The sequence below is a fragment of the Cricetulus griseus genome, chromosome 10, assembly GCF_003668045.3.
Source record: "Cricetulus griseus strain 17A/GY chromosome 10, alternate assembly CriGri-PICRH-1.0, whole genome shotgun sequence".
NCBI lineage: Eukaryota > Metazoa > Chordata > Mammalia > Rodentia > Cricetidae > Cricetulus > Cricetulus griseus.
In genome coordinates, this window is record NC_048603.1 from 6,039,201 (window position 1) to 6,065,020 (window position 25,820).

Genomic DNA, 25,820 nt, shown 5'->3' on the forward strand with positions numbered 1-25,820 from the left:
TTGGCTAGAGGCTTCTTTCTGTAAATTGTTTGGACTATGTGTAGTTATGAGCCTTGTATTCCTAATATCTATTGGACTTTTATTATGAATGATCTTGGACTTGTTAAAGGGTTTTTCTGCATCTACTGAGATGATCCTGTGGTTCTTTTCTTTCACTTTGTTTGTATGGTGGTTTATATTGACAGATTTTCATATGTCGAACCATCCCTGAATCTCTGGGATGAAGATTACTTGATCATAGTGGTTCATTTTTTAATGTGTCCTTAGGATTCTGTCTACAAGTATTTTATTGAGTAATTTTTGCATCTATGTTCATAAGGTAAAATGGTCTTCAATTCTCTTATTTGCTGCCTCTTTATATAGTTTAGTTATCTGACTTACTCTGGCTTCATAAAATGAATTGGGTAATGTTCCTTCTGTTTCCGTTTCATGGAATAGGAGTATTGGTGTTAAGTCTTTGAAAGTCTGGTAGAATTCTGGGCTCAAACCATCTGATCTCAGGCTTCTTTTAGTTGGGAGATGACTTTTATGACTGCTTTTATTTCACTACTGTTTACATGTCTATTTAAATTGTTTATCTGATTGTGATTTAACTTTTGTAGTTATACTTGTTGAGAAAATTATCTGTTTCCTTTAGGTTTTCTAATTTGGTTGAGTGTAGTTTTTTTTTAAAGTACGTTCATGGGCAATTTTTAATTTTGTGACCTATAACCAAACTCTCTTCCACATACACACATATAAGTTTGCTGATGAGAGACAGAACATTGCATTGTTTAGTTAGACAATCCAAGCAAATATCAGTTTTCTATAGATTCTGAATAAAATTTTTCATATATTTACAGTTTCAATCCATCCTTATTCATTAGCTTCTTACTATTGTGAGTAGTATAGCAATAAATAGATGTGTCGCCGTGTCTATAGTAAGACATAAGTCATTTGCATATTCAATCATATGGTTCATCTGGGTTATGTGGTAATTCTATTTTTAGTTTTTTCAGAAATTTATACTGATTTTCATAATGGCTTTCATAATTTCTGATACTCTTGTTTATGCTACCATCTGCAGTGAATAGGGATTTCTCCTTTCACACATTCAGGCAAGCATTTGTTTTCTTGGTGACAATCATTGTCCCTGAGGGAATTAGAATATTAGATTTCTTTGTTGACTAAGGCTGTGGAAGTCTGAAAAATATGCATTTGTTATTTGTGTCTGTTTTATTTTGAAAATTGTCTCTTAACTCATCCATTTAGTGATCAGCATTTGTGTTTCATCAATTAATTGTAGTTCTGTATATGTTCTAGATATTATTCACTCCCTCCTCCATGTCTAAAGTTCGTTTTGTTTTTTCACTTTGGTGATCATTTTTTGTTGTTCTATTACTGCTTGTCGATTTTAAGAATAAAGAATGTAGTGTCAAATTTCCTTTTAGAAAATATACATTACCCTTTGAAATATAAATATATTAAAATATAAGAATTATCTGGCTCATTTTAATTGAAATAAAATGAAAATTAAAATTTCAATGTATTAAACATTGAGTGGTGTGTATTTTCTGAGTTATTTTCTTGAGACAGAGACATGTTCTATAGTCCAGACTCATCTTACACATAGACATCTCCTGCTACAATATCTAGAATCTTGGAATTCCAGGCTTTTGACTATGTCTGATGTCCAATGAAATAAACTTAACTTTCCAATAAACATGTACAATATATAATTCAAAAGTAAAATTTTTAGCGTATTATTAAACACAGGTAACTCTTCAAAGGCATTTATAAACACCTACACATGTCAGTTCCCCAAACAGAAGTACTATGGTTTGTAGGAACCCAAAATCCAGAATTCAGTTTAGAATGTTAAGGATTTATTCACATGTGCCATCCATGTAGAGTGATAAATTAGTTAATAATAATAAAAGTTGAAACTGGCCTTAAATTTCTATGATTGTTGGCGCTGAACATATTTACTGAAGATTCATCTCATTTTTACTTTTACTATATAATTATGCAAGCTGTATTTTCACATTTTTCCATTAAATAGTTATGCCTCATAGTACACATTTGGTCTATTGAATGGAGTCCATAGATGTAAAGCTTATTCTTCACATTCTATGTTTCTAAAGACATTTCTTAATCTTCATTCATTTGTAGCCTTGGATCCACTGTGCAGTTCTCCTGTGACGAAGACTATGTCCTACAGGGAGCAAAAAGCATTACTTGTCAACGGATAGCTGAAGTGTTTGCTGCTTGGAGTGACCACAGGCCTGTATGTAAAGGTAAAGAAAAGTATTATAATAAAATATTATGAAGATACTGTGATGCTCATGTTTGTTTTACTAGGTCAGCACTGAAGATAAAACATTGATGTATATTCTTTAAGTAATCATTTAGTTCCTAAACCATTCTGTTTCTAGTATAGAGAATTTCCAACCTAACAATCATAAATATTACAACTGAAGCAGAAAGCATGCAATATCAAGCATTAGAAATGGTCTTTGCTCTTTACAAATGCTTTATTAATTTTCCCGTGTGACAGTGAAATGTATATTTGGTAAGTGTAATTCCACCTTTTCTTGTAGAACTTGTCATTTCATCTGCCCATGGTGGTAGGGGTTAGGACTGAAGATGAAGTTTACTTTTATTGAGTTTAAACTAAAAGCAATTAATGATCGCTTTCAATTTGTATATTACCAGGTAACACATATTTTCTCATTCTCTGCCTCCATATATGTGTATTTCTGCCTCCCTCCCTCCCTCCCTCCTCTCTCCCTCTCTCCCTCCCTCCCTCCCGTGTATGTGTGTGTGTGAGAGAGAGATCTTTGTCTTCATTCAAATTCCAACAGACTTCTTCAAATAAAATATTTCCATAGAAATGAAAGGGGCACCTTTTCACCTTTACTGAGCTGTGATTGAAGAGAAGTTGCCGGTGTTACCAATTATTTGTTTGCAGCACTGATGGACATTAGATATGGGCATAGATATATAGAATATATAGATGTCAATAACCTGACTCGTGATAACACTGTCTCAGGATTAACTACTGTTTGGAGAAAAACCACTTTGAAGAAAAAGTGAAGTCTTGCATGTCAAGAAAACAAAATGGACTTAGTCCAAGAACTGATCCTGGATCACCTCATCTTTTTCAGATGTGAGCCCAACTGTATTAAAATGGTAAACTAACTGCATTGGTTTTGGAAATCCAGTGAGCTTTTTATGGTGTAAAACACGACTATAATCCATACTGTTAGCTCACAGTACTCATTCTGTGAGTATGAGTATGAGTACTCATCTTTAGACATTGAAACTAGTGTGCTAATATATTTAGACATAAACATCAGTGTTTGCAAAACTCATGCCACCAGGATCAGGCATATTCCTTAATAGCAAGGGCTTACAGCTCATGCTTATAGAATGAAAAGCTACTTCTCAAACTCAAATGCCAGTCCCTGTGTTCTAAGAGAGCATCAAAATAGCTATGATTTCATTGAAGACAAGGTCTGAATGTTGTTATACAACGTTACCTCTTTTTTTAGCTTCTATATTGTTGCGAGTCTTCCCACCTTCTGACTGCCTCTCTGCCATCTGGTATCCTTGTTCCTTTTCCTCTTTTAAAAGCCTGACTGCTAACGATGAAAAATTGTTCTTCCCACACTATACCCTTGCTCGTTTGTGCCAGCTTCGACACCCACAACATTTCTTCAAAGAAAAATTCTTATAAAATTATACAATATCCCTTCTATGTAATGTTTTTTTTAATTTTGAGAAACAGTCTTGGTATGTATCCATGACTGGCCTGGGGATCATTATTTCCACCACTATAAGATCTCAATCTTACAGTGGCCCTCTGTCTGTGTCTACCCAATTTCTTGGTTATGGGTATTTAAAGGTATTCACCACCATGTAAACTTAATCTTTCTACATTTCATGAAGCTGTATTTGTGAATTTAACTTGGGCATTCCCGTTGTTTGTTCCTTTGCCTATGGTTACTTCAAATGATGACAGATCTGCATTTTTTTTTTTTTTTAGTATTATCAATTGTCAACACTCTTTAGTTCTCTCAAAGAGCCTTTTCACAGTCAACCACATCCAGGGGATTCTTCTCAGATATACAGAGGAAGATGTCAGAACAGAGGAGGGCATATGCACTAGGTACTATACAGAGAAAGGTATTTAAGGATTGCCTAGATATAGAAGCAGGGTGCAGTAGGAAAGGATTAAATTATGTTCAAGTGTGTATGAATAGAACAATCATGCTGTTAATAAATATGAAGGAACTGAAAATGGAGTTACGTGGGAGGGAATCCACGGTTACTACAACATTGTGACTGTTATTTTAACATTCACTATGTGCCAGGCATTATGCTAACAACTGCGTATACTTTGTCTCATTTACTTCTCCAAAAAAATTGATGGAGACATTGCCATCTCCATTTTAGAAATAAAAAGCATAAGGCAAAGATTGATGCAGCCTTCCAAAACTTAAAGGACTGTATTTTTTTAAGTATTTTCATAAGATGGGGAAGAAATGCCAGATTTCAGAGCATCAAAAAAGGCACACACAAAGAAAAAAAATAAAAAAAACAAGGGATGCACACTCTATTCATTTGGAAATGGTAATCTAGATGAGAAATTCACAGGTTCAATGAAAGATTTTGGTCCCATATAAATTTATCTTAACATTTTTATTTTAAAGTCTTAAAAGATGGTATATAACATAACACTCTGGTACATTATTACTACAATGGAAATGATGGAATTTAGGAGGAAGACTTAAATATAGCTAGATATGATAACATATACAAGGATTTAGGAGGTAGAGGTTGGGGATCAGGAATTCCAAATAACTGCCAGCTAACTTGAAAGAATGAAGCCAGTGTGAGCCATCTGAGATAATATATCAAAACAGCAATATCAATTACACAAAACTAAGTATTTATATATAATTTGGTATTAATTTTCAAAAAGTGCTATCAACTGGGTTTAGTACTATAGATGCCAAACACATTGTCATACTGGCTCTCCTAGATACATGAATCACACACACACACACACACACACACACACACACACACACAGACAGACAGAGAGAGAGAGAGAGAGAGAGAGAGAGAGAGAATGTTGTTTTAAAAATAAATATACACCAATAACACAAAGAAAGCAAACTTTTTCCATCTTTGATCATAAAACATGTGTAATGCACTTTATGAAACAAATAGTGGATAACATATCTCATGGGATCCATTCTATCAGATTCCTGGACTGGCCTGCTGTCAAGTATAAATTATAGCTCTAAAACAGTTATCATGGTTTGTGAGTCAAAACGTTCATGCATTCTAGTGCTTGATTATTTCCTTATTTACATTTTGTGTAACAAAAATATGTCCAGAAATGTGATGTTTTATAGAAAAGGAGATTAATGTTAATATGGGAACAAACAACACAAGTTTTAGTCAAAGTATACAATTTAAGATCTATCTAAAGTAAAACTGAGATGATAAAACTTACTTTTATTCAAGACTTTCCTATTTGTAAGACTAGAATGAGTCATGCTTGTGATTGAAGATTGTTCTAAGGAAAAAATAATGTTACATTTTCTGTCATTTTTCATAAATGCTACAGGTCTCTACTGATTGCCATGTCCAGAGATGTTTTTGAATGTCAATGGTGTTTCTTTTATATTCTATCATTCATCCAGTGTCATGTGTATTTTTAGAAACACTCATTCTGCTGTTGTCAACTTGGATGTTTAAATACTATATATTCAAGAATCCTATATTGTTACAGTTCATCTAAATTTACATTATTTCTCCAGGTCTTGATCATGTCTACAAAGACTTATTTGCTGTTGATCATGAGGTGCATATATCTATGGCTTTTAAGACATACATTGCTATTAGAAATCACTCAATGTAGTTCTGGGAAAAATAATAACGGTAACCTGCTGACATGGTAATTGAAGTTTTAAAATGACTACCCACCGTGAGTCTCAACAAAGAATAAATCTTGTGTCTCAAGTGCTTGGACATAGTAAATGTACCTAGGTTCCCAAGAGTGCTGTAAGGAGTAGTATCATTGTGCTGTGCCTTTGAGAAATCATTAGTATAGCTCTGTCCACATACTGCATGGCTGAGCAATGATGGAATTGTTCATTTTAAAGGGACATCATTTCAAATTGAGAATGGCACATTATCAACTAAAACAATTCAATTTAACAATTAATATTGGGATTATCTTGAAAATCAAATAAGTATTGTTTCCTAAATATGATATATGCCTATGAAGTATTTGCCACTTTAAAGTTCTGAAAACAATTATTTTTTAGTTGAAGTATGCAATAGATTCCCAAAATGAAGCTTATCCCATTGTTGGCTTGTACGATGATTGGCACACTCTGTAACATGAGGTTTTTTTACCTGACTCTGTCCCACCACCCTTCTCTGCTGTACCTTCAACTTTTTTGCCTAGTACATCTCAAATGTTCAGCACCTTGGCAGAGAGGAGAGTAATTTCCTATTTGTTCCTGCTTATATTTAAATTCAGGCCAGCCATGTCACTTCCTGCCTCTCTGTACAGACTTCTAGACCTCTATGGTTAGCTAGTGGCAGTTTCTGCTCAGCTACATCACTTCCTGGGATCACATGACAACTCCTCTGTGACTACACTTCCAAGAATCCTCCTTGTCTCTTAGTCCTACCTATCATCCTGCCTGGCCATCAGTGTTTTATTCTCAAGCAGTAAGACAAACATATACACAGAAAAATATTCCCCATTAATACTCATTTGAGATGTCTGCATGTTTAACAAGTGAGAGTAGTGATGAGACAATATAATTTTGTTCATTTGAAAACACTTAAGAAATTTAACAATAGTATCCTAAGCAAATTGTTTTGACATGTTCAATCAGTATTTCAGTATTTATTGGGTGGCTCGAAACAGCCCAGGGATTTTTGTTGTTGTTGTTGTTGTTGTTGTTGTAGTTTTTTAATACAATGTCTTGTACAACTTCTGAAAATAGTGGGGCAGGTAACTAAAGGAGGACTGGATAAAAAAGACAAAGGAAAACTAAAATTTCCTATTATTCCCTAAAAGCCACAAAACTCCTCCTTAACTATTGCAATCAATCCTTCGGTAAATTACCTTTCTATTAAGCTGCTAATGTGTTAATTTATTTCTATTCATTCAATATTTGGTGTGAGCAGTTATGGTAAATTAAATGTTGTCTATAATATAGCATATGAATTTGATATTAGTTTGCATTAATCCACAAATCATACACACAGATCCAGGAAGAACGCACTAGACTCTGTAAGGATGACTGGTGCAATCATAGGCAATTTCAGGTGAGAAAGATGATTTTGACATGAGAAATACTCGTACTCGTTGACTGGGAAAAACATACTGTGAACATCATTCCAAATATGAGGAGTATACCATGATTAAACTCACCAAATGAATGGCAAATCTGGGGAATGAGATGGTGAAAGAAGAATGTTTTAGTTTTGTAATTTTCTAAGTAGATAGAGTTCAAAGGAGAAAGCAAAATGATGTCACAGTTCCTGTCCTTACAAACAGGTTTGTCTGGAAGCGCCCTGTCACATGGTCTTGCTCTGCTCTATAATCTACTACTGTAGAGATGTTTAGCCTTTCCATTTCAGCTGTAATAATATGTGGCTGCTATATGAGTTACAATTTCACACTTTATTTCATCGTTCAAAAAAGCTATGTTTCTCCTCTATACTGAAAATCAAAAACATAAAATGATCAATTATATAAATTATTTCAAGTCTCATTCAAGGTTTCACATAATGAAATATCTTTAAAGCAATCAATTCTAGCTATTTAATAGTGTCCTATAAGTATTATAACATATAAACATATTATTCAAACTAAAATTCTGTACAGGTTTAATGGTTCTGGATGGGATCAATACTCCTGCCACTAGCTGCCAATCTTCCGATTACCAAAATCCCCCAGGATTCACACATAAGTTTATTTATGTGAACAACTCTGAACAATTTTCCAACAACTCAATACTGAAGAGATTGTTCTTTTGGTTTACATTTATGGATGTTCTGCTCTTGAATGACAAATCCAAGCAATCACATTCTTTCAATGTTTCACATTTTACCTCCTCATTCTGTGGCCTTCAGACATATACTATAGTGTGAATACCTCCTTAACCGCACAGACAGGCACATGCAGAGACACACAGACACACAGAGAGACACAGACACAGACACACATTTTCCAAAATACTTAGAGTCTGAATGAAATTCCTTCAGTCATTAATGTGTGGTCCATTGATCCCTTGTATCGGATTCACCAAACAATGTAAATGAAGTATAATTAATTTCCTTATACACAACATGAAAACTATATGTAAAAGTTATATTATGAATAATGGCTGAGCAAACCTAATAAATATGAACCTCCTTATGCAGTGTCTCTGATCATCTTTGGAGGCTTTAGATGTTACATGTTATTTTTTTGTGTGTTTGTAAAGCTTCTTAAACCATTGACTACTTCGTACATATTTCTGTACAAATAATAGTGGCTAAATACAAAGTTAGTAAAAAAAAAACAAACTAGGGTTTATTTAAATATGTTAAATAGTTTAAGAAGTTTGAAATGTGATCATTGTAAGCATGAGGAGTTGACCTGGCAGAATGCTTACTGTGATTACAGTTAAAAAAATTTCACCAAGAGCAATACGGAACTGTCTGAAGTTTATCAACCAGAAAAACACATAGCCGGTGTTTTTCTGTGTCTGTTATTCATGCTATCTTCATTTCTTGGAATTATTTTACAGATGAAATGATGCATAATAAGGCTGATATTAGCAACCAATAGAGTGACATATGGCAAAGAATATAGGCAGATGGTGTAGATAAGAAAGTTTATCACACATTTGTGATTCTTAATGGGTTTTGGTTTTCTAAAAGCAGTAGTTTGAAGGTTTAGCATACTTTTATTGACAGATACACTTTATAATGCTGTATCAATAAGATTTGAATAAGTTTTTTTGACATGATTTGATAGATACAAATTGTGTTGCATATGTGTGTGAATGTGTTTGTATAAGATAGACTCATACATAAGTAGATAATTTAACTTTTATTTATTTTTTCTCCATTTTAATTTAAATTAGAAACAAGATTGTTTTACATGTCAATCCCAGTTCCCTCTCCCTCCCCTCCTCCCCTGCCCCCCACTAACACCCTACCTATCCCTTACCATTTCTCCTCCTCAAGGAGGGTGAGGCCTTCCATGGCGGGGTCTTCAGGGTCTGTCAATTACCTGAATAATAAAATATCTTACATTTCAATCTTTCTCTTTATATAATTATTCTTAAATATATTCCACACATCTTTCTTTGCTCATTCATATTTGGGAAATATGTAAGTTAACAAACAAGTGGATCTGTTTTGGTATTTGGACAGATATCTGTTATGATAAGGTCCAAATGGGACCTAGGCTGCCATGTTTTCCTATTGACAGTGTCCTTTGCCTTATGGAAACATTAATGAGGTCCCATTTATTAATTGTTGTTTTAGTGCCTGGGCTATTGGTGTTCTGTTCAGGAAGTTGTCTACTGTGCCAATGTGTTCAAGCATAGTTCTTATTACTATAGCTCTGTTGTAGATCTTACAATCAGGGATGGTGATAGCCCCAGAAGTTTTTCCATTATACAGGCTTGTTTTTAACTATCCTGGTTTTTGTTTTGTTTTGTTTTTTATATTAAGCATTGTTCTTTCAAGCTGTGTAAAGTATTGTGTTGAAATTTTAATGGGTATTATATGGAATCTGTTGATTGCTTTTGGTAGGATGACCAGTTTTACTATGTTAACCCATGAGCATGGGAGATCTTTCTGTTTTCTGATATATTCTTCAATTTCTTCAAGGACTTGAAGTTCTTAGCATACAGGTCTTTCCCTTGCTTGGTTAGAGTTACACTAGATATATTATTTGAGCCTATTGTAAAGGGAGTTGATTCTCTGGTGTCTTCTCTGTTTATTATTTGCATATGGAAGGGCTACTGATTTTCTTTGAGTTAATCTTGTATCCAGCCACTTGATTAAAGGTATTTATCAGCTGTAGGAATTCAGGTTTTTAAGTTTATTGGAGACAAAATAAAATGTAGAAAAACAAATAGGCACATTCGTAGCTATCAGAGATTCAGAAAGTGAGTTGAAACAACCCAGGACTGGAATATTCTGAAATGCAGTGTCTTTTAAATTTTATTTTTGAAATTATAGTATAATTACTAAATAGCAGCATTCCTTTTCCTCTCATACACACTCCCCAATATTCAAATTCAACCCCCTTTTCAGTGATTTTATTGTATGCATTCATGTACATATGTTTATATTAATCTGAGAAGGAACTACAAAGTCAGCAAACTGTGTATAGGAAATTTTCATTCTTATATTGAAATATTTTTGTTTGTAGTGCATCTATGATATCATTCAAAGTTGATAATAGAGAATACTTTATTTCTCATGTTTGCTGAGGGGATATGCTATTAGTTAGCAAGAACAAAAGAAAGAATTAATAATTTTTCTATATTTTGACTGCATAAAAAGATAGAACTCAAGTTATGAAATGAGCCTTCCATTAGTTAATGTTACCATTACAAAAATAGCTTCAGAACTCTTCTTGTTTGCAACAAAACACAAATGAAATTGAACATAGTGTGTGTGTGTGTGTGTGCATATATATATATATATATATATATATATATATATATATATAGAGAGAGAGAGAGAGAGAACTTTGCATATTTACATACACACACACACACACACACACACACACACACACACACACACACAAAGGTAAATATTTAATAATGCAAAAGATTTGAACTTGAATGTAACACACTACTTTGGGGGGGGGCAGTTCAAGACAGGTTTTCTCTGTGGCTTTGGAAGCTGTCCTGGAAATAGTTCTTGTAGACTAGGCTGGTCTCGAACTCACAGAGATCTGCCTGCCTCTGCCTCCTGAGTGCTGTGATTAAAGGTGTGCACCACCACCACCACCCGGTGAATGTAGGACACTACTTTTTAATCCTCTATAGAATTCATCTATCATCTCTTGGGGCTTCTCCATATGTTAAGGAATGGGACATGTTTGGGGCTAACCTATAATTACAGAATCTTCCAGTTTTTGTGAAAGTAAGTATGTGGTGAGCATTTAGACAACTTGCAATGTCTGGTGTTTGGTAAACACAGTCACTGGTGCTTGAATACATGAATGAATCTTTTGTTTACCACTCTACTAGGTACAATGCATGAAACACAGACTAGAATTGAACAAATCATGCCCTTGAGTAATTAAAAATCTTATTGAAAATACAGTCCATTCAGAATGAAACAAAGGGAGAACATCTGTAGCACAAGTAAGGAATAATTATGTTGTCAATATTTAAGAAATAAAGACATTTCCAAACAAACAAAACCAGAATGGATCTACTAACCTTTAAAAAGTAAATTTGATTGGCCATGGCATTAACACTTAGATACTATTTCTGTTTGTCACTACTATATATCCGCTTATTTTGAAAACAATTGATGTTAGCAACATTGATATTGACAGGCTAATTAATTCTAATTAAGAGGAGGTTTCATCTTCATGGAAACCAGAGGTGTGGATTGCAATTGGATTAATCAGAAAAAAATCAGTAACAGAATGGTGTAAATTACCACATATCATGAAAGAGGCTTCAAATCAGACACACAACCACTTTGCCTAGAATGCAAGTAGTGTCAAATTGATTATCAGTAGTAGGAACCATGAGGAGATTCCAAAGAGGAAATGTTATTATAGTTCTTAATACATTTTGATAATAGACACTGGTTGAACACATGTTTGATGCACATCAAACATGGACCCCAATTTCATGACTGATACTTAAATCCTATGTCACCACTATACACACGTACTGTGGTATTTGTTAGATATTATAGCAAATAGTTCCCACAGGAGGAAGCACCATACTTAAACATATACTTAATTGTGATTTACGAGGAGGCAAATAAAGAACAAGAAGAAAATACCATATCCAGGGAGTAATGTGTACAAAGACATAAACTGTCAGCCCAAGTGTGGTTCTTTATTTAAATTAATTTTATTTAAATGAAAACCCGTCTTATTTTACACACCAATCTCAGTTCCCTCTCCCTTCCATCCTCACATTTCCTCCACCATCATCCCCCATCCTACTCCCCTATCCGCTCCTCAGGGAGAGTGAGGCCTCCCATGAGGTGATCATCAAAATCTGTTACATCATTTGGGGCAGGATCTAGACCCTCCCCTGTGTATCTAGGCTGAGAGAGTATCCCTCCATAGGGAATGGGCTCCCAAAGACCATTTATGCACTAGGGATAAATACTGGTTCCATTGCCAGGGGCCTTATAGACTTCCCAAGCCCCTCAACTGACACCCATGATCAGGGGGCCTGGTTCAGACTTATCTTGGTTTCCCAGCTGTCAAACTGGGATTCATGAGCTCCCACTTGCTCAGGTCAGCTGTTTCTGTGGGTTTCTCCAGCAAGGTCTTGACTGCTTTGCTCATCACTCCTCCCTCTCTACAACTGGACTTCAGGAGTTAACTGCAGTGCTTAGCTGTGAATCTCTGCTTCTGCTTCCATCAGGTACTGGATATGGCATTTAAGGTAGTCATCATTCTCATTGCAGGAGAAAGGCATTTAAGTTGGCCTCTCCACTATTGCTTGGATACGTATTTGGGAGTTATCCTTGTAGATTCCTGGAAATTTCCCTAGTACCAGATTTCTTGTTAAGCCCATAATGGCTTCCTCTCTTAAGGTATCACTTTCCTTGCCTTGTTCTCCTTCCCTGCTCTTCTCCAACCAAGTGTGGTTCTTTAAAAACAAGTTTGATCCTTTTCAAATATAGATGTTGACTATTTTGATGAATTCAAGAGAAAGATCCTTTTGTTGATTTAGCTTGATATTATTGAGAATTTTAATATCGAGTTGTTGAGATTTTAGCTATTAAACCCGCATCACAAGCTTTGCAAATGTTTTCTCTCATTCCATTTTACCTTTCTTTTTATATTCACACAGTAAAATTATTTGCTTGAATGTATTTTTATTGTCCTATGTAAGAAATGATCTCTCAGCACTATATCAAGAACACTTTTTTCTTAGGTTTTCTTGATTTTAAACTTTCCTGTTGCTCTTAGTTTTTTCTTTCCTATTTTTTCCTACTGAAATTAAATTTTTTGTACAATATATTCTGATTGTTTCCCCTCCCCCATCTATTCTGAGCTTTTCCTCATCTTCCCACCCATCCCAAACCACAACAGTTCTGACTCCAGTTTGAAACCAAATACACAGTTGAAAAAATAATAATAAAATGAAGCAATCAAAACACCACCAAAGCAAAATAGAACAAAACAAAGAAACAAGAGATAAAGGAACAAAGAAAAAGCCCAAGAAATACATGTAGACACCTAGACATACATATTCTTCCACATAGGATTCCCATATAAAAGCAAGAATGAAAGGCATAATATAAAAGCCAAGGAACTGTCAGGTAAGTAATAATAATAGTAGTTTAAAATTTAAAATTTGTATTTACTTGACTAAGCATTATGAGGCAAAATCCCTCCAAAGATGCTATATAGTTACTTATGGCTTGGCCATCAACTGAACAGGGGAATGTTGAAGATAAGAGTAGTTTTTTTCTGCTTCGAGAAACCATTGAAAGAAAACAAATCTTTCATCTGCTTGTGGTTATAAATTGGAGATAACTTTTGGGTTAAGGATAGAAGAATTTGTCCACTTTCTTCAACACTAGGGCCCTATCTGGTACATAACCATGCAGGCCCTGTTCATCTACCACAGTGAGTTCTTATGTATACTGGGCCACAAATGTTTAGAAGGGCTTGCTTTCTTTGTGTCTTCCATTGCGTTTGGCTCTAATAATCTTTCTACCTCCTCTTCAGCAAGGTCCCCACACGCTAAGGGGAAGAATTTGATGGAGATATCCAATTCACTCCAGTTAGAAAGGGAATTTCCTATGTCTCTCCCTTTCTGCACATTTTTGTTCTTAGTTCTTGTGCTAAGCAGTTCTGTTCAGAAATCTTTCCTCTGCCAATAAATTTAAGTATCTTCTCCATGCCCTCTTCTATCAAGTCAGTATATTTTACATTATGTTGGTGTCTTTGATCCATTTGAAGTTAGGTTTTATGCAGGGTGATCACTATGGATCCATTCCCAAACTTCTACATGCAGCCATCCAGGTTGACCCAAACCATTTATTGGAGAAGCTGCATTTGATTCAGTGTGTATTTCTGACTTTTATTTTAAATCATAAATTGGATCACAACAGTCATGTGGACTGGTGTCTTCAATTTGATTCCACTGATCAGCATGGCTGTTTTAGTACAAATAGAATGCTATTTTACAATTTTTATTAAAAAAAGCTGTCTAGTAAAATATGATATCAGGGATGTTTGACCCATCCAGCAATTGCTTTAGCTATCATGGGTGTGTGTGTGTGTGTGTGTGTGTGTGTGTGTGTGTGTGTGTGTGCAGGTATTGAGGGCATTGTGAAAGTTATTGCTTCCCTAAATTCTTTCTCAATCCACTTCTCATTTACATATAGAAAGAATACTGATTTTGTGCATTAGTTTTGCATCATGCTGAATGTTTTTATCAGCTGTGAAAGTTTCCTGGTATATATTTTAGAATCATTTATGTATAGTGTCATATCTCTGCAAATAAAGATATTTTAACTTCTTCCCTTCCTAATTGTAAAATCTTGATCTGCTTAAATTGTTTTATTGTTCTAGATAACTCTTCAAATACTGTATTGAATAAGTATGGTAAAGTGAACAGCCTTGTCTTGTTCCTGATTTTAATGGAAATGCTTTGAGTTTCTCTCCATTTAGGTTGACACTTGCTGTGGGCTTCTTGTGGTGGAGTATGTCCCTTGTGTCCCTAATCTCTCCAAGATTTGTGTCATAAAGAATTGTTATATTTTGTCAGAGCCCTTTTCTTCATCTAGTGATATGATCCTGTGATTTTTATTTTTCAGTGTGTTTATATGGTGAATTACATTTATCAATATTTATATGGTGAACCATCCCTGCATATCTGGATAAAACATACTTGACCACAGTGGATGAACTTTTGGGTGTGCTCTTCTTGTATTAATTTTTAATACTTTAATGGGAATTTTTTCCATGTATGTTCAAAAGGGTAGTTGGTCTATAATTCTCTTTCTTTGTTGAGATTTTATATAGTTAATATATAAAGGTAATCATGGCATCAAAGAAATATTTAGACAATACTTCTGTTTCAATTTGTCAATTAAATTTAAGTGCATTTTTCTATCATATTTAGTTAATTCTTCTTTGAAAATCTTGTAGAAGGCTTCAGTAAAACCATCTGACCCTGGGATTTTTTTCCTGCAGGAGGTATTGACGGGGTTTTAATTCCTGCTTCCATTTCAATGGGGGTTAACATCTGGTTAAGTTGCTTTTATGATCTAACTTGACATTGGAAGGTGTTCCCTATCAAGAAAATTAGCCATCTGTTTGATATTTTTTATTTTTTTAGAATAAAGGTTTGTATAATATGTTCTCATAACTGACTGGATGTCTTCAGCTATATTCCCTTTCATCCCTATTTTTGTTCAATTGGGTCTTATTTCTCTGCCTTTTAGTTAATTTGGGTAAGAAATTGTAATTTTTTCATTTGGTTAAAGAACAAACTCTTAGTTTTATTCCCTTGTATCTTATTTATTTATTTATTTATTTATTTATTTATTTATTTATTTGGTTTTTCGAGACAGGGTTTCTCTGTGGCTTTGGAGCCTGTCCTGGAATGAGCTCTTGTAGACCAGGCTGGTCTGGAACTCACAGGGATCTGCCTGCCTCTGCCTCCCAAGTGCTGGGATGAAAGGGGTGTGCCACCACTGCCCAGCTATTCACTTGTACCTTGTTTGTTTCTATTTTGTTGATTTCAGCCCAGAATTTGGTTACTTCTTTTGATCTGCTCCTTTATTTGTTATTCCTTCCTTTGGTTCTAGAGCTTCTAGCTGTACTGTCAAGTAACTAATATGAGATTTCTCTCTTTATTATTATTTAGACACTTAGTGCTATGAATCTGCCTCTTAGAACCACATTCCTTGTGTGCCATAAATTGGCAGTGTTCTGTTTTCATTTTCATTCAATCATATTTTTTAATATTTCTTTCTTGAACAATTTTTCATTCAGTGGTGCATTGTTTAATTTCCATGACTTTGTGAGTTTTCTGTTGTTTTTGTTGTTCTTGATATCCAGATTCAATCTGTGGTGGGCAGATAGAATGCAAGTGATTTTAATTTCTTGTATCTATTCAGACTTACTTTGTGTTTAAATATGTGGTCAGTTTTAGAGAAAGTCCCATGAGCTGCTGTGTGTAGGTGAAATCTGCTACAAATATCTGTAATGTCCATTTGGTTTATGACATCATTTAGCTCCAGTAAGAGTTGGGTACTGAAGTAGCCCACTAACAATGTGGTAGGGTCAATATATGATTTAAGCTGCAGTGGTGTTTCCTTTATGAACTTTTGTGTCTTGTATTTGGTGCATAGATATTTAGAATTACAATAACTTTGTGGAGGAACGGATAATGATTCACAGGACTAGGTATTAATATTAAATATAATTTATTTTGAGGGAGAAGTCACTTACAGAACAAACAGATGGCCCCCACAGGTTCCTGCTCTAAGGTTCCTCACAGGCTGCTCTTCTGTGACCTGCCCAGAAGCAGGAGAGAGCTCTGTGGTCTGGGACCCCAGATCTAGTCCTCTCTCCCTCATGTCCTTGCCTGTGACCATGCCCAAATGAGCGTGGTCAGTGCTACAGATGTGGACGGGGTTTATATGTCACTCATAACTTCTTAGTGGCTTTTCCTTTGATGAGTCTATAGTGTCCTGTCCTATCAGTTATGATTAGTTTTGGTTCATAGTTTCTTTCATAATATATTAAAGTAACTCTACCAGCATCTATCTTGAGTACCGTTTCATGGAATATATTTTCCATTATTTTACCCTGTAGTGATACCTATCCTGGGTTTTAAGTTGTTTTTATTATTTTAAGGGGTGTGATTTTTTTTGTGCTTCATTTGTTAACTCTGTGAAGCTGTGATTCTTTGCTTGTTTAAAGTACAGGATGGTCCTAATAAAGAGTTGAATGGCCAATAGCGAGGCAGGAGCAAGGATAGGTGGGGCTGTCAGGCAGAGAAGATAAATAGAGGGTGAAATGAGGAGGAACAAAAAGAGAACCACAAGAGGACATCAGGGGCCTGCCACCCACTCAGCTACACAGCGACCCAAGGAGTAAGAGTAACATTTACAGAAGCAGGAGAACAAGAGCCCAGAGGCAAAAGGTAGTGGGGTTAATTTAAGATATGAGAGCTGGCTAGAACAAGTTAAGCTAAGGCCGGACATTCATAACCAAGAATAAGTCTCTGTGTCTGTGATTGTTTTGAGAGCTGGCTGGGAGGCCCCCCAAAGAGAAAATACATCTTGTTACAGGAATTCCCTTCTTTCTCTATTATGGTTCAATTTTATTTCTGGGTACAGTATTCTGGGCTGACATCTATGGCCTCTTAGAGTTTGTAGGACATGTATCCATGGCTTCGGGCATTCACATTTTATATTAAAATTAAGATGTTACTATAATCATTCTACCTTTATATATTATTTTTTCTTTTTCCCTTTGCAGCTTTTATTGTTTCTTTGTTCTGTACATTGGTGTTTTATCATATGGTAAGAGAACTTTCTTTTCTGGTCCAATATATTTGCTGTTCTGCTTGTTTCTTGTATCCTTATGGGTGTCTTTTACTTTAGGTTAGGGGGATTTTCTTCTATGATTTTGTTGAAAAATAATTTTGTGACTTTAACCCAAGTTTCTTCTCTTCCTCTAATTCTATTATTTGTAGACTTGATCTTTTCATAGTTCCTGGCTTCCCTGCTTGTCTTGTACCTGCGTTTTTGTTAGGTTTAGCATTATCTTTACCTGAGAGATCCATTCTAACTTGAATGCATCAGGTTCTCTCTCTTTGCTATCTCTTAGTTATACTGACATCTCAGATTCCTGTTTGAGGACTTTTTTTTTTTTTTCAGTTTTCCCTGAGTTTTGGTTTTCTTTACTGTTTCTATTTCCCCATTCATGTCATGAACTGTTCTCTTCATTTCAGTTCATAGATTTTTATCAACGGATTTCTTCATATCCCCTTTCAGGACCTTGGGCTTGTCCATAATAATGATTTCGTAGTCCTTGTTTTGTGTTTCAGATGTATTTCATTTTTCAGAGCCTATTGAGGTAGCATTGGTGGGTTCTGGTGGAAACATATTGTCCTTACTGAATGTTATTGATGCTCCTGTCTAGGCATCTGAGTTTGGAATGATTGTAATTCTAGGTGCTGATATCTGTTTCTGTCTTGGTTGGGTGAGTGTTCCATCCTTTGTTTTCTGTTGTCTTTGCTGGTTCTGAGGAGAATGCCCCTGAGACCCTGGCAGGTGTGGCACCTGGGGGTCCAGGGTAAAAAGTATTCATAGATATGAGAGCCAAAGCTTAGAGATGGGAGTTAGAGGGTACTGCTGAGAGGGACCACAGGAGGGGAGAAATATGTGTGTGATACCAGGAACTGCATAGACCCCCTGGAATGTGAAAAGAGAGGACTCTAAATCTGCATCAGGTAGGACTCAGGGGGGGACTGGAAGACAGGATAGGAGTCTTGATTTCTTACCTTGTTTACTGATTTGAATGGCCTGTAAGTCCTTAGGGAAGGCCTCCTGGAGGTGCTGACTGAGGAAAGGAGATGTGGGGGTGGAGAAAGGCTGTGGGAGAAGATCACGATTTTTCTTCAGTGCCTGCAGGTTTTTGATGTCACTCTCACAGTTAAGCTAAATGAACTTGGTGATGATGATGTTAATCAATACAGATCCAAAGTATGTATTAAACACATTTTTATGTTTCATATATACATTAATAATGTTATAACACAGGAGTGGGAAGATGTAAATTATTAAATCAAATAAAAAAAAAAACAGAAAAGAGACTGTGCTCCAAGAGAGGCAACACTGAAGGCGGTATGGTATATCCTCTCAGCAAGCTATTGTAGTTTTGGTAAAGCATGGAATGACTTCCAGTTAAGCCAGGGATAATATGTAGAGAGTGCATCAAAAGATGTGTTGAGATGCCAGGCAGTGGTAGCATAAGCCTTTAATCCCAGCACTAGGGAGGCAGAGGCAGGTGGATTTCTGTGGGTTTGAGACCAGCCACAGAGAAACCCTGTCTCAAAAAACAAAACCAAACCAAACAAACAAAAAGCTGTGGGGTTAAGGGACAAGATCTACTGAGAAACTGGGAGCATGGGGGGAAGGAGCTAGGAGAATGAGAAGGGCTGAAGAGGAAGGGTGAGGAGGACAGGACAGAACAGGAAGGTTGAGTCAGGGAAGAATAGAAGAAAACAAGAAAGGAGATACCATAATAGAGGGAGACGTTTTAGGTTTACAGAGAAATTAGGCACTAGGGAAAGGTCTGGAGAGCTACAAAGATGACACCAACTAACAATCTAACCAAGAGAGGAGAGGCTATCTTAAATGCCCTCCCCTGATAATGAGATTGATGCCTGACTTATATGCCAACCTATAGCCTTCATCCAGTAGTTGGTAGAAGTAGAAGCAGACACCCACAACTAATCACTGAACTGAACTAATTCCAGTTGCAGAGAAGGATGAGTGATGAGCAAAGGGATCCAGACCAGGCTGGTGAAACCCACAGAAACAGCTGACCTGAACAATAGGGAACTCTTGGTCCCCAGACTGATAGCTGGGAAACCAGCATGGGACTGATCCAGACCCCAGGAACGTGGGTGTCAGTAAGGAGCCCTTGGAAATCTATGGGGCCTCCTCTAGTAGATCAGTACTTATCACTACCATACAATGGACTTTGGGAGCCCATCCCACATAGAGGGATACTCCCTGAGCCGAGACACGCGGGGGGTGGGCCTACGCCCTATCCCAAAGGATATGATAGACTCTGATGACCCCCCTCTGGAAGGCCTCACCATCCAGGGGGAGCAGAAAGGATATGTGATAGGTAGGGTTTTAGTTGGGGGGAGTGGTAGGGGAGGAGGGGAGGGAGAGGGAACTGAGATTGATATGTAAAACAATCTTGTTTCTAATTCAAATAAAAAGAAGGAAAAAAAAGATATGTTGTGGGACTCAAGTCTTAAGGGACAGCAGGAGAAATTCGAATCTGTGAAGAAGCCTGCAAAATGTAGGCACTAAAGTCAGGCATGGAGACTAGATGAGAACTGTGTACCAGACTGACAGAAGGGAGCCCATGCATCACTAAGTTATGAACAAAAGTACAAAGCAGTGCTGCAAAGGATTCAAGAAAATAACTCACTTAATTCAACCACCAAGAGGTCTCTGTGTGCCTTTGGTAAAATCGCTTTCTTGGAATCTGGGACGCAAAATCCACACTAGTATTAATGGGGGCTCAGGTGGGGAGACACTGAGGTCCATAGAGCAAACCAGAAGCAAGATGGGAAACAAAAGACAATAGATTAGGTTTGAGAGAGGGATCACATGATTTGCAATATGAGAACGTTAGAAATGATGGCAAAGGGCCGGGCATTGGTGGCTCACGTGTTTAATCCCAGCACTGAGGAGGCAGGGCAGGCGGATCTCTGTGAGTTCGAGGCCAGCCTGGTCTACAGAGCGAGTGCCAGGATAGGCTCCAAAGCTACACAGAGAAACCCTGTAACAATGAATCTTTCTGCCAAGCCGCCTGAGGCTTGCAGCCATGTAGGCGCTTTCTGCCCGGCTGCCCAAGTCCCACTAGCCGCCATGTTAAGGCCCCAATTAACAACCAGAGACCTATATTAGGTACAAATGCTGCTTGGCCAATGACTAGGATTTCTCATCTGCTAGCTCAATCTTAATTATCATAAATCTATATATTTTATAAGACTTATCGAGGATGCCTCCTGCTGGTGCCCTCTTGCTGGAGGATCACATGGTGACTCCAGAGCATAGACCAGGAGGAAGAGCAAGAGAAATGGAACAACTTCCTTCTTGTCCTTGCTTATATATGAGTCTCCCTGCTATGTCACTTCCTGCCTGGATTCCAAGACTTCTTTACTACATTTCCCAGAATCCTCCTTGACTCCTAGTCCCGCCTAACTTGCTGCCTCATTGGCCCAGCAGTGCTTTATTCAACAACCGATAAGAAGATATACATACACAGAAGGACCTCCCCCATCAAAACCCTGTCTCAGAAAGAAAGAAAAGAAAAGAAAAGAAATAATGCTTGTGAACAGTGGAAGAGTCTGGCAATGATGAGCCAGTTAGAAGCATACGGTACTGAGAGAGGAAGGGTTTGAGGACTAGAATGTAGGTGATGGAATTTTCTTTGCATCTCTCCCATTGATGTAGGACAACATGAAAAAGGACAAGAGAGAAATCTCCCTTCTGTGGCAGCAGCAGTAGGCATTGCCCTCCAGCAATAGAATCTGCACTGTCCCCTTAAACTCGCTGGTTTTGTGTGTCAACTTGACACAAGCTAGGGTCATTAGAGAAGAAGGAGCCTCAGCTGAGGAATTGCCTCCATGAGTCCCAGCTGTAAGGCATTTTCTCAATTAGTGAGCAATGGAGGACCGCCCAGCCCACGGTGTGGTGTGTGGTTCCATCCCTAGGCTGGTGATCCTGAGTTCTGTAAGAAAGCAGATTAAGCAAGGCATGATCAGATTGAGCAACCAAGTAAGCAGCCCCCCTCCTTGGCCTCTGGATCAGCTCCTGCCTCCAGGTTCCTGCCCTGTTTGAGTTCCCGTCCTGACTTTCTTCAGTGGAAGTTTAAGTCAAACAAACCCTTTCCTCTCCAACGTTCTTTTGGTTATGGTGTTTCCTTATATCAATAGAAACTCTAAGACACATCCCCTCCCTTTATATTTCCTGTGAGGCTAATGGAGGAGGGGAAGCTTTATAAGGAAATTGCAACTGTGGCTAAAGTCTACATGAGCAGGGGCTAGGGAGGTCAGCCGTCAGTCAGCCTCAGAAACACAATTATGTCCTGAGGGTTCCATGTAGCTTGTGTTCCTCATTGCTGGATGAACATTTTAATCATCTGGAGAGCTTTTCAAACAACCCATGCCTGCAGCGTACCTCTGACCAATTAAATCAGATCTCCAGAGGCTAATTCACTTAGCACCGCCCTTTCTGCAATAAATCAATCCATTTAACTGCATCAAGGATTCAAAAAACGACTTGAAGTGATCCTGCTCTTTAGGCAGATTCAGTAGCGTGCCATTTAGAATCCGCAGTTACCTCTGTCACAGTCCTGATTGACAGATGGGCCAAGCAGACATTTGCTGCTGCCGAGCACTGAACCAAAGTAGCGGTCCCTACTTCTCTACTCACTAAGTACACGCAGGTACCCAGGTGATGAAAGCGTTCTCCATCTGCGCGTTCGCTGTCAAAGAAGCACTCCTTTCACGTTCGCCAGGAGCTACCAGGTGAAAATGAAAAAGGTTTTTTAAGGGAAAGAAATGAATTAGGGTCCGACCTAAAAATAAACAAAAAAAGCATATAATTTGCACTGTGCCTTCCGTTTAGGCCACCTTCAACCTATTCATCCCAAGGAACCAAGACTCGGCAAACTTTAGGTTCACATCTTGGTGATGGTTTTGAGGAAAATGTTAAATAAACAAACGTGGCTTGAGGAAGCGTAGATTTTTAGAGTGTGAAAAAATGTAGCAGCATTTTATTAACACATTCAGTATTTTTTTATCTCTTTTCCCGTCATGTGCTGTGAATTAATCTATACCTTATGCAGTCCTTGCTTTACCGTATTATATTTTTATTTTTAACAAGCAAAGCAGATACTGATTTTTTTTTTTATTAATATGAAGACTGGCTAGAGATATGGCTTACTGGGTAAAGACAGTTGCTTCAAGCATATGACCTGAGTTTGAGGCTTAGAGCCAACATGGTGGGAGATAAGCAGCTCCTGCCAATTGACGACCAGCCTCTACATGTATGTACACAGTGGCATAAGTACCATTTCCTGTGCTCCACCACACATAAATATATTTAAAAATATTTTTAAATTGTTGTAAATATAACAGGAAGGCCACTAGGGTACAGCAAAGGGATCAGAAGGCGGGAGACAAGAAGTCAGCAACTCAGACATCAAAATGTTCCAAGTTCCTTATACACAACCATGAAAACCATCATGATAAAAATGATGACTATCTAGACATACCAACTCTTGACACTGTAATATTTAAATAAGATGGTCAAAATACATGACGGTCTTATTTTCTCTTTTTCTTTCTATTTTAATAGCAAAACTTTTGTTGGTTTGGATGTTGTATTAGAAAATTTTATCAAAAGATTTCCATGGAGAGGAAATTTTATCACATCTCGGAAAAAGAAACCCCTTTTGTGAATAATTTCCTATATTAGGTTTCAAGCTGGCACTCTAGACTTATTTGCAATTCAGGAATATTTATAGTTAGGCTTGACCAAGAATAAATGTCTAGTTCAGAGTTCAAAAAATCAATGTTTGTGCCTTGTAGATTCTGCAATTATGTCTTTATCCTGAAAACCAACACATGGAACATTCTGAAACTGTTATTTTTCCACTAATACCTTATACTTCTCTCATTTCTCTGAAACACCCACTAATTTCTTAGAAGAAAATTATCAGTAGAATGATTAAATCTAAATACATTGACCAAGTGAGGATCATAGTTATGTCAGCTTCCCCAAATGTTTGTGTGGGTTTGTGTTGTTCTATATATATATATATATATATATATATATATATATATATATATATATCCTACTCATCCATAAAATGTTACTTGTATGCATGTTTCAAAAACTGAGCATTTGACAAGTGCAAGTAATTGGTGTGCTCTTCCTAAGGAGAAAGAACACCTACTTCCTCCATTTTTGTGATTCTACAGATCTTTATTCATTTACACAGTGGCGTTGATTCTGAGCAATGAACACCAAAGGTGAGACCATGCAAGGCAAGGCTGGTTTTCAGCTCTCTGTGAAAGAACACTGGTGTTAAACTCATAGTTTCGCCTGCTCCAACCTCTTGGGTCCTAGGATTAGACATAAGCCAACACAATCTGCAAGAGGTTTGTTTGGGTTTTTTAATGATTTTTTTCACGCATTGTATTCTGATTATAATTTTCCTCCTCAATTTCCTCCAAAGTCCTTCCAACCTCCTCACATATTTAACACCAGGCATTCTTTGTCTCTCTCTAGAAACCAGGTAAAAAAATTAAATAAAATATTACTTAGAGGAAAGGAAAAAGCACAAGAAATAGACACACACCACACACGCATACCACACACACACACACACACACACACACCACACACATTCACACCACATGCACAACACACATACCACACACAACACACAAACTCACAACACACACCTCACACACACCACATCACACACACACACACACACACACACACACACACACACACACACACACCACACATACCACACACGCCCACAAACACCCCCCACATACACACATTAAACACACACACACAAACTCATACACACCACACACACCCACACACACACACACACACACACACACACACACACACACACACACACACACACACACTAACCTGTTAAGATGGTATCTGGAAACTGTGATAAACAAGAAAAGACAACTAAGATTTTTAAAAATGCCCACACAAAGCAATCCGAGGAAAAACTTATCTAGAAAAGCACTATTGAGATCATTTTGTGTTGAACATCTTCTGCTGGACATTGGCCTGCCAGTAAGTGTGGTTGGTGACCCCGTGAGACTATTAGAGAATACTCAAGAAGACCCTATCTCCAAATGACAACCTCTTGCGAAGGGTGTTCATTCTTAACATGTTATTGTCTTTATTTCATTTCAAGAAACTGATAGTACTACTAGTGGTTACAAAGTTTTTCATTATATTTTCCCATTGGTTTGTATGTTTCCTATTAGAAAGAGTGGCCTTATGAGACTATGATTCATCCTAGAATTATAATAATTACAGGAAAATCATGAGCAAATGTATTAAAATTGCAATTGCAAATATTTATTAATTTTAAAAGCAATTCAATGGGTTACATAAAAAATTGAATTCTATCAACAATTTATATTTTTGCAAGCCAATTATTTTTGTTGGAGTCAGGGCCAAACTCACGAATAATCTAAGTAGGTATGAAATCTCAGGAAACTAGAAGTAGAAAAAACAGGCTAAGCTGATCAAAAGAGAGGTCTACACACATATATGAGATATGAACTATGTGTCAGAGACTCGCAAGGATATTGCCAGAAGAAAAGTAGCTAGATGTTTTAGAAATACATAATTCTTTAAATCCTGTTTTTCATGAAACTAGAAAAAGAAGTCTTTATTTGCTCCTCCCATCTCTTCTTTCTGAGTGTCTGTATGTTCATATAATCATTTTAGCACATAGGTAGGAAGGGGATTTAGGCATCTTCAGATTGTGAAAGTGTGATTTGTGATGTTTCCATTACTGAACTTGTCAGAGTAACTTAGCAGCGTCTTTGATTAATCATGGAAATTAAAATTACAGTGTGAAACAAAGTTTCCCAAATGTGAACTAGCTAAATACTTGAAAGATACTTGTTTAGGTTTACTATTTCATTTCCATAGCATGTGTCTACTTTAGCACTGAAATTTGTCTTGCTAGTCATTGGTAGAGAGCATATATAAAGAGAGAGAGAGAGCTCTATTTTAAGATATCATTCTTC

The 25,820-nt window shown here is 36.8% G+C and overlaps 1 protein-coding gene across 3 annotated transcripts in view; it reads left to right on the top strand.

Annotated features, from left to right (window-relative positions):
- LOC100774887 (CUB and sushi domain-containing protein 3) overlaps positions 1–25,820 on the top strand; it is a 1,055,385-nt gene that overhangs the window by 433,596 nt on the left and 595,969 nt on the right. For all 3 annotated transcript variants that reach the window (XM_027431430.2, XM_027431431.2, XM_027431432.2), the window contains one exon: positions 2,152–2,276. In XM_027431430.2, coding sequence (XP_027287231.1) covers positions 2,152–2,276 — 125 coding nt within the window. The remainder of the gene's footprint in view (positions 1–2,151; positions 2,277–25,820) is intronic.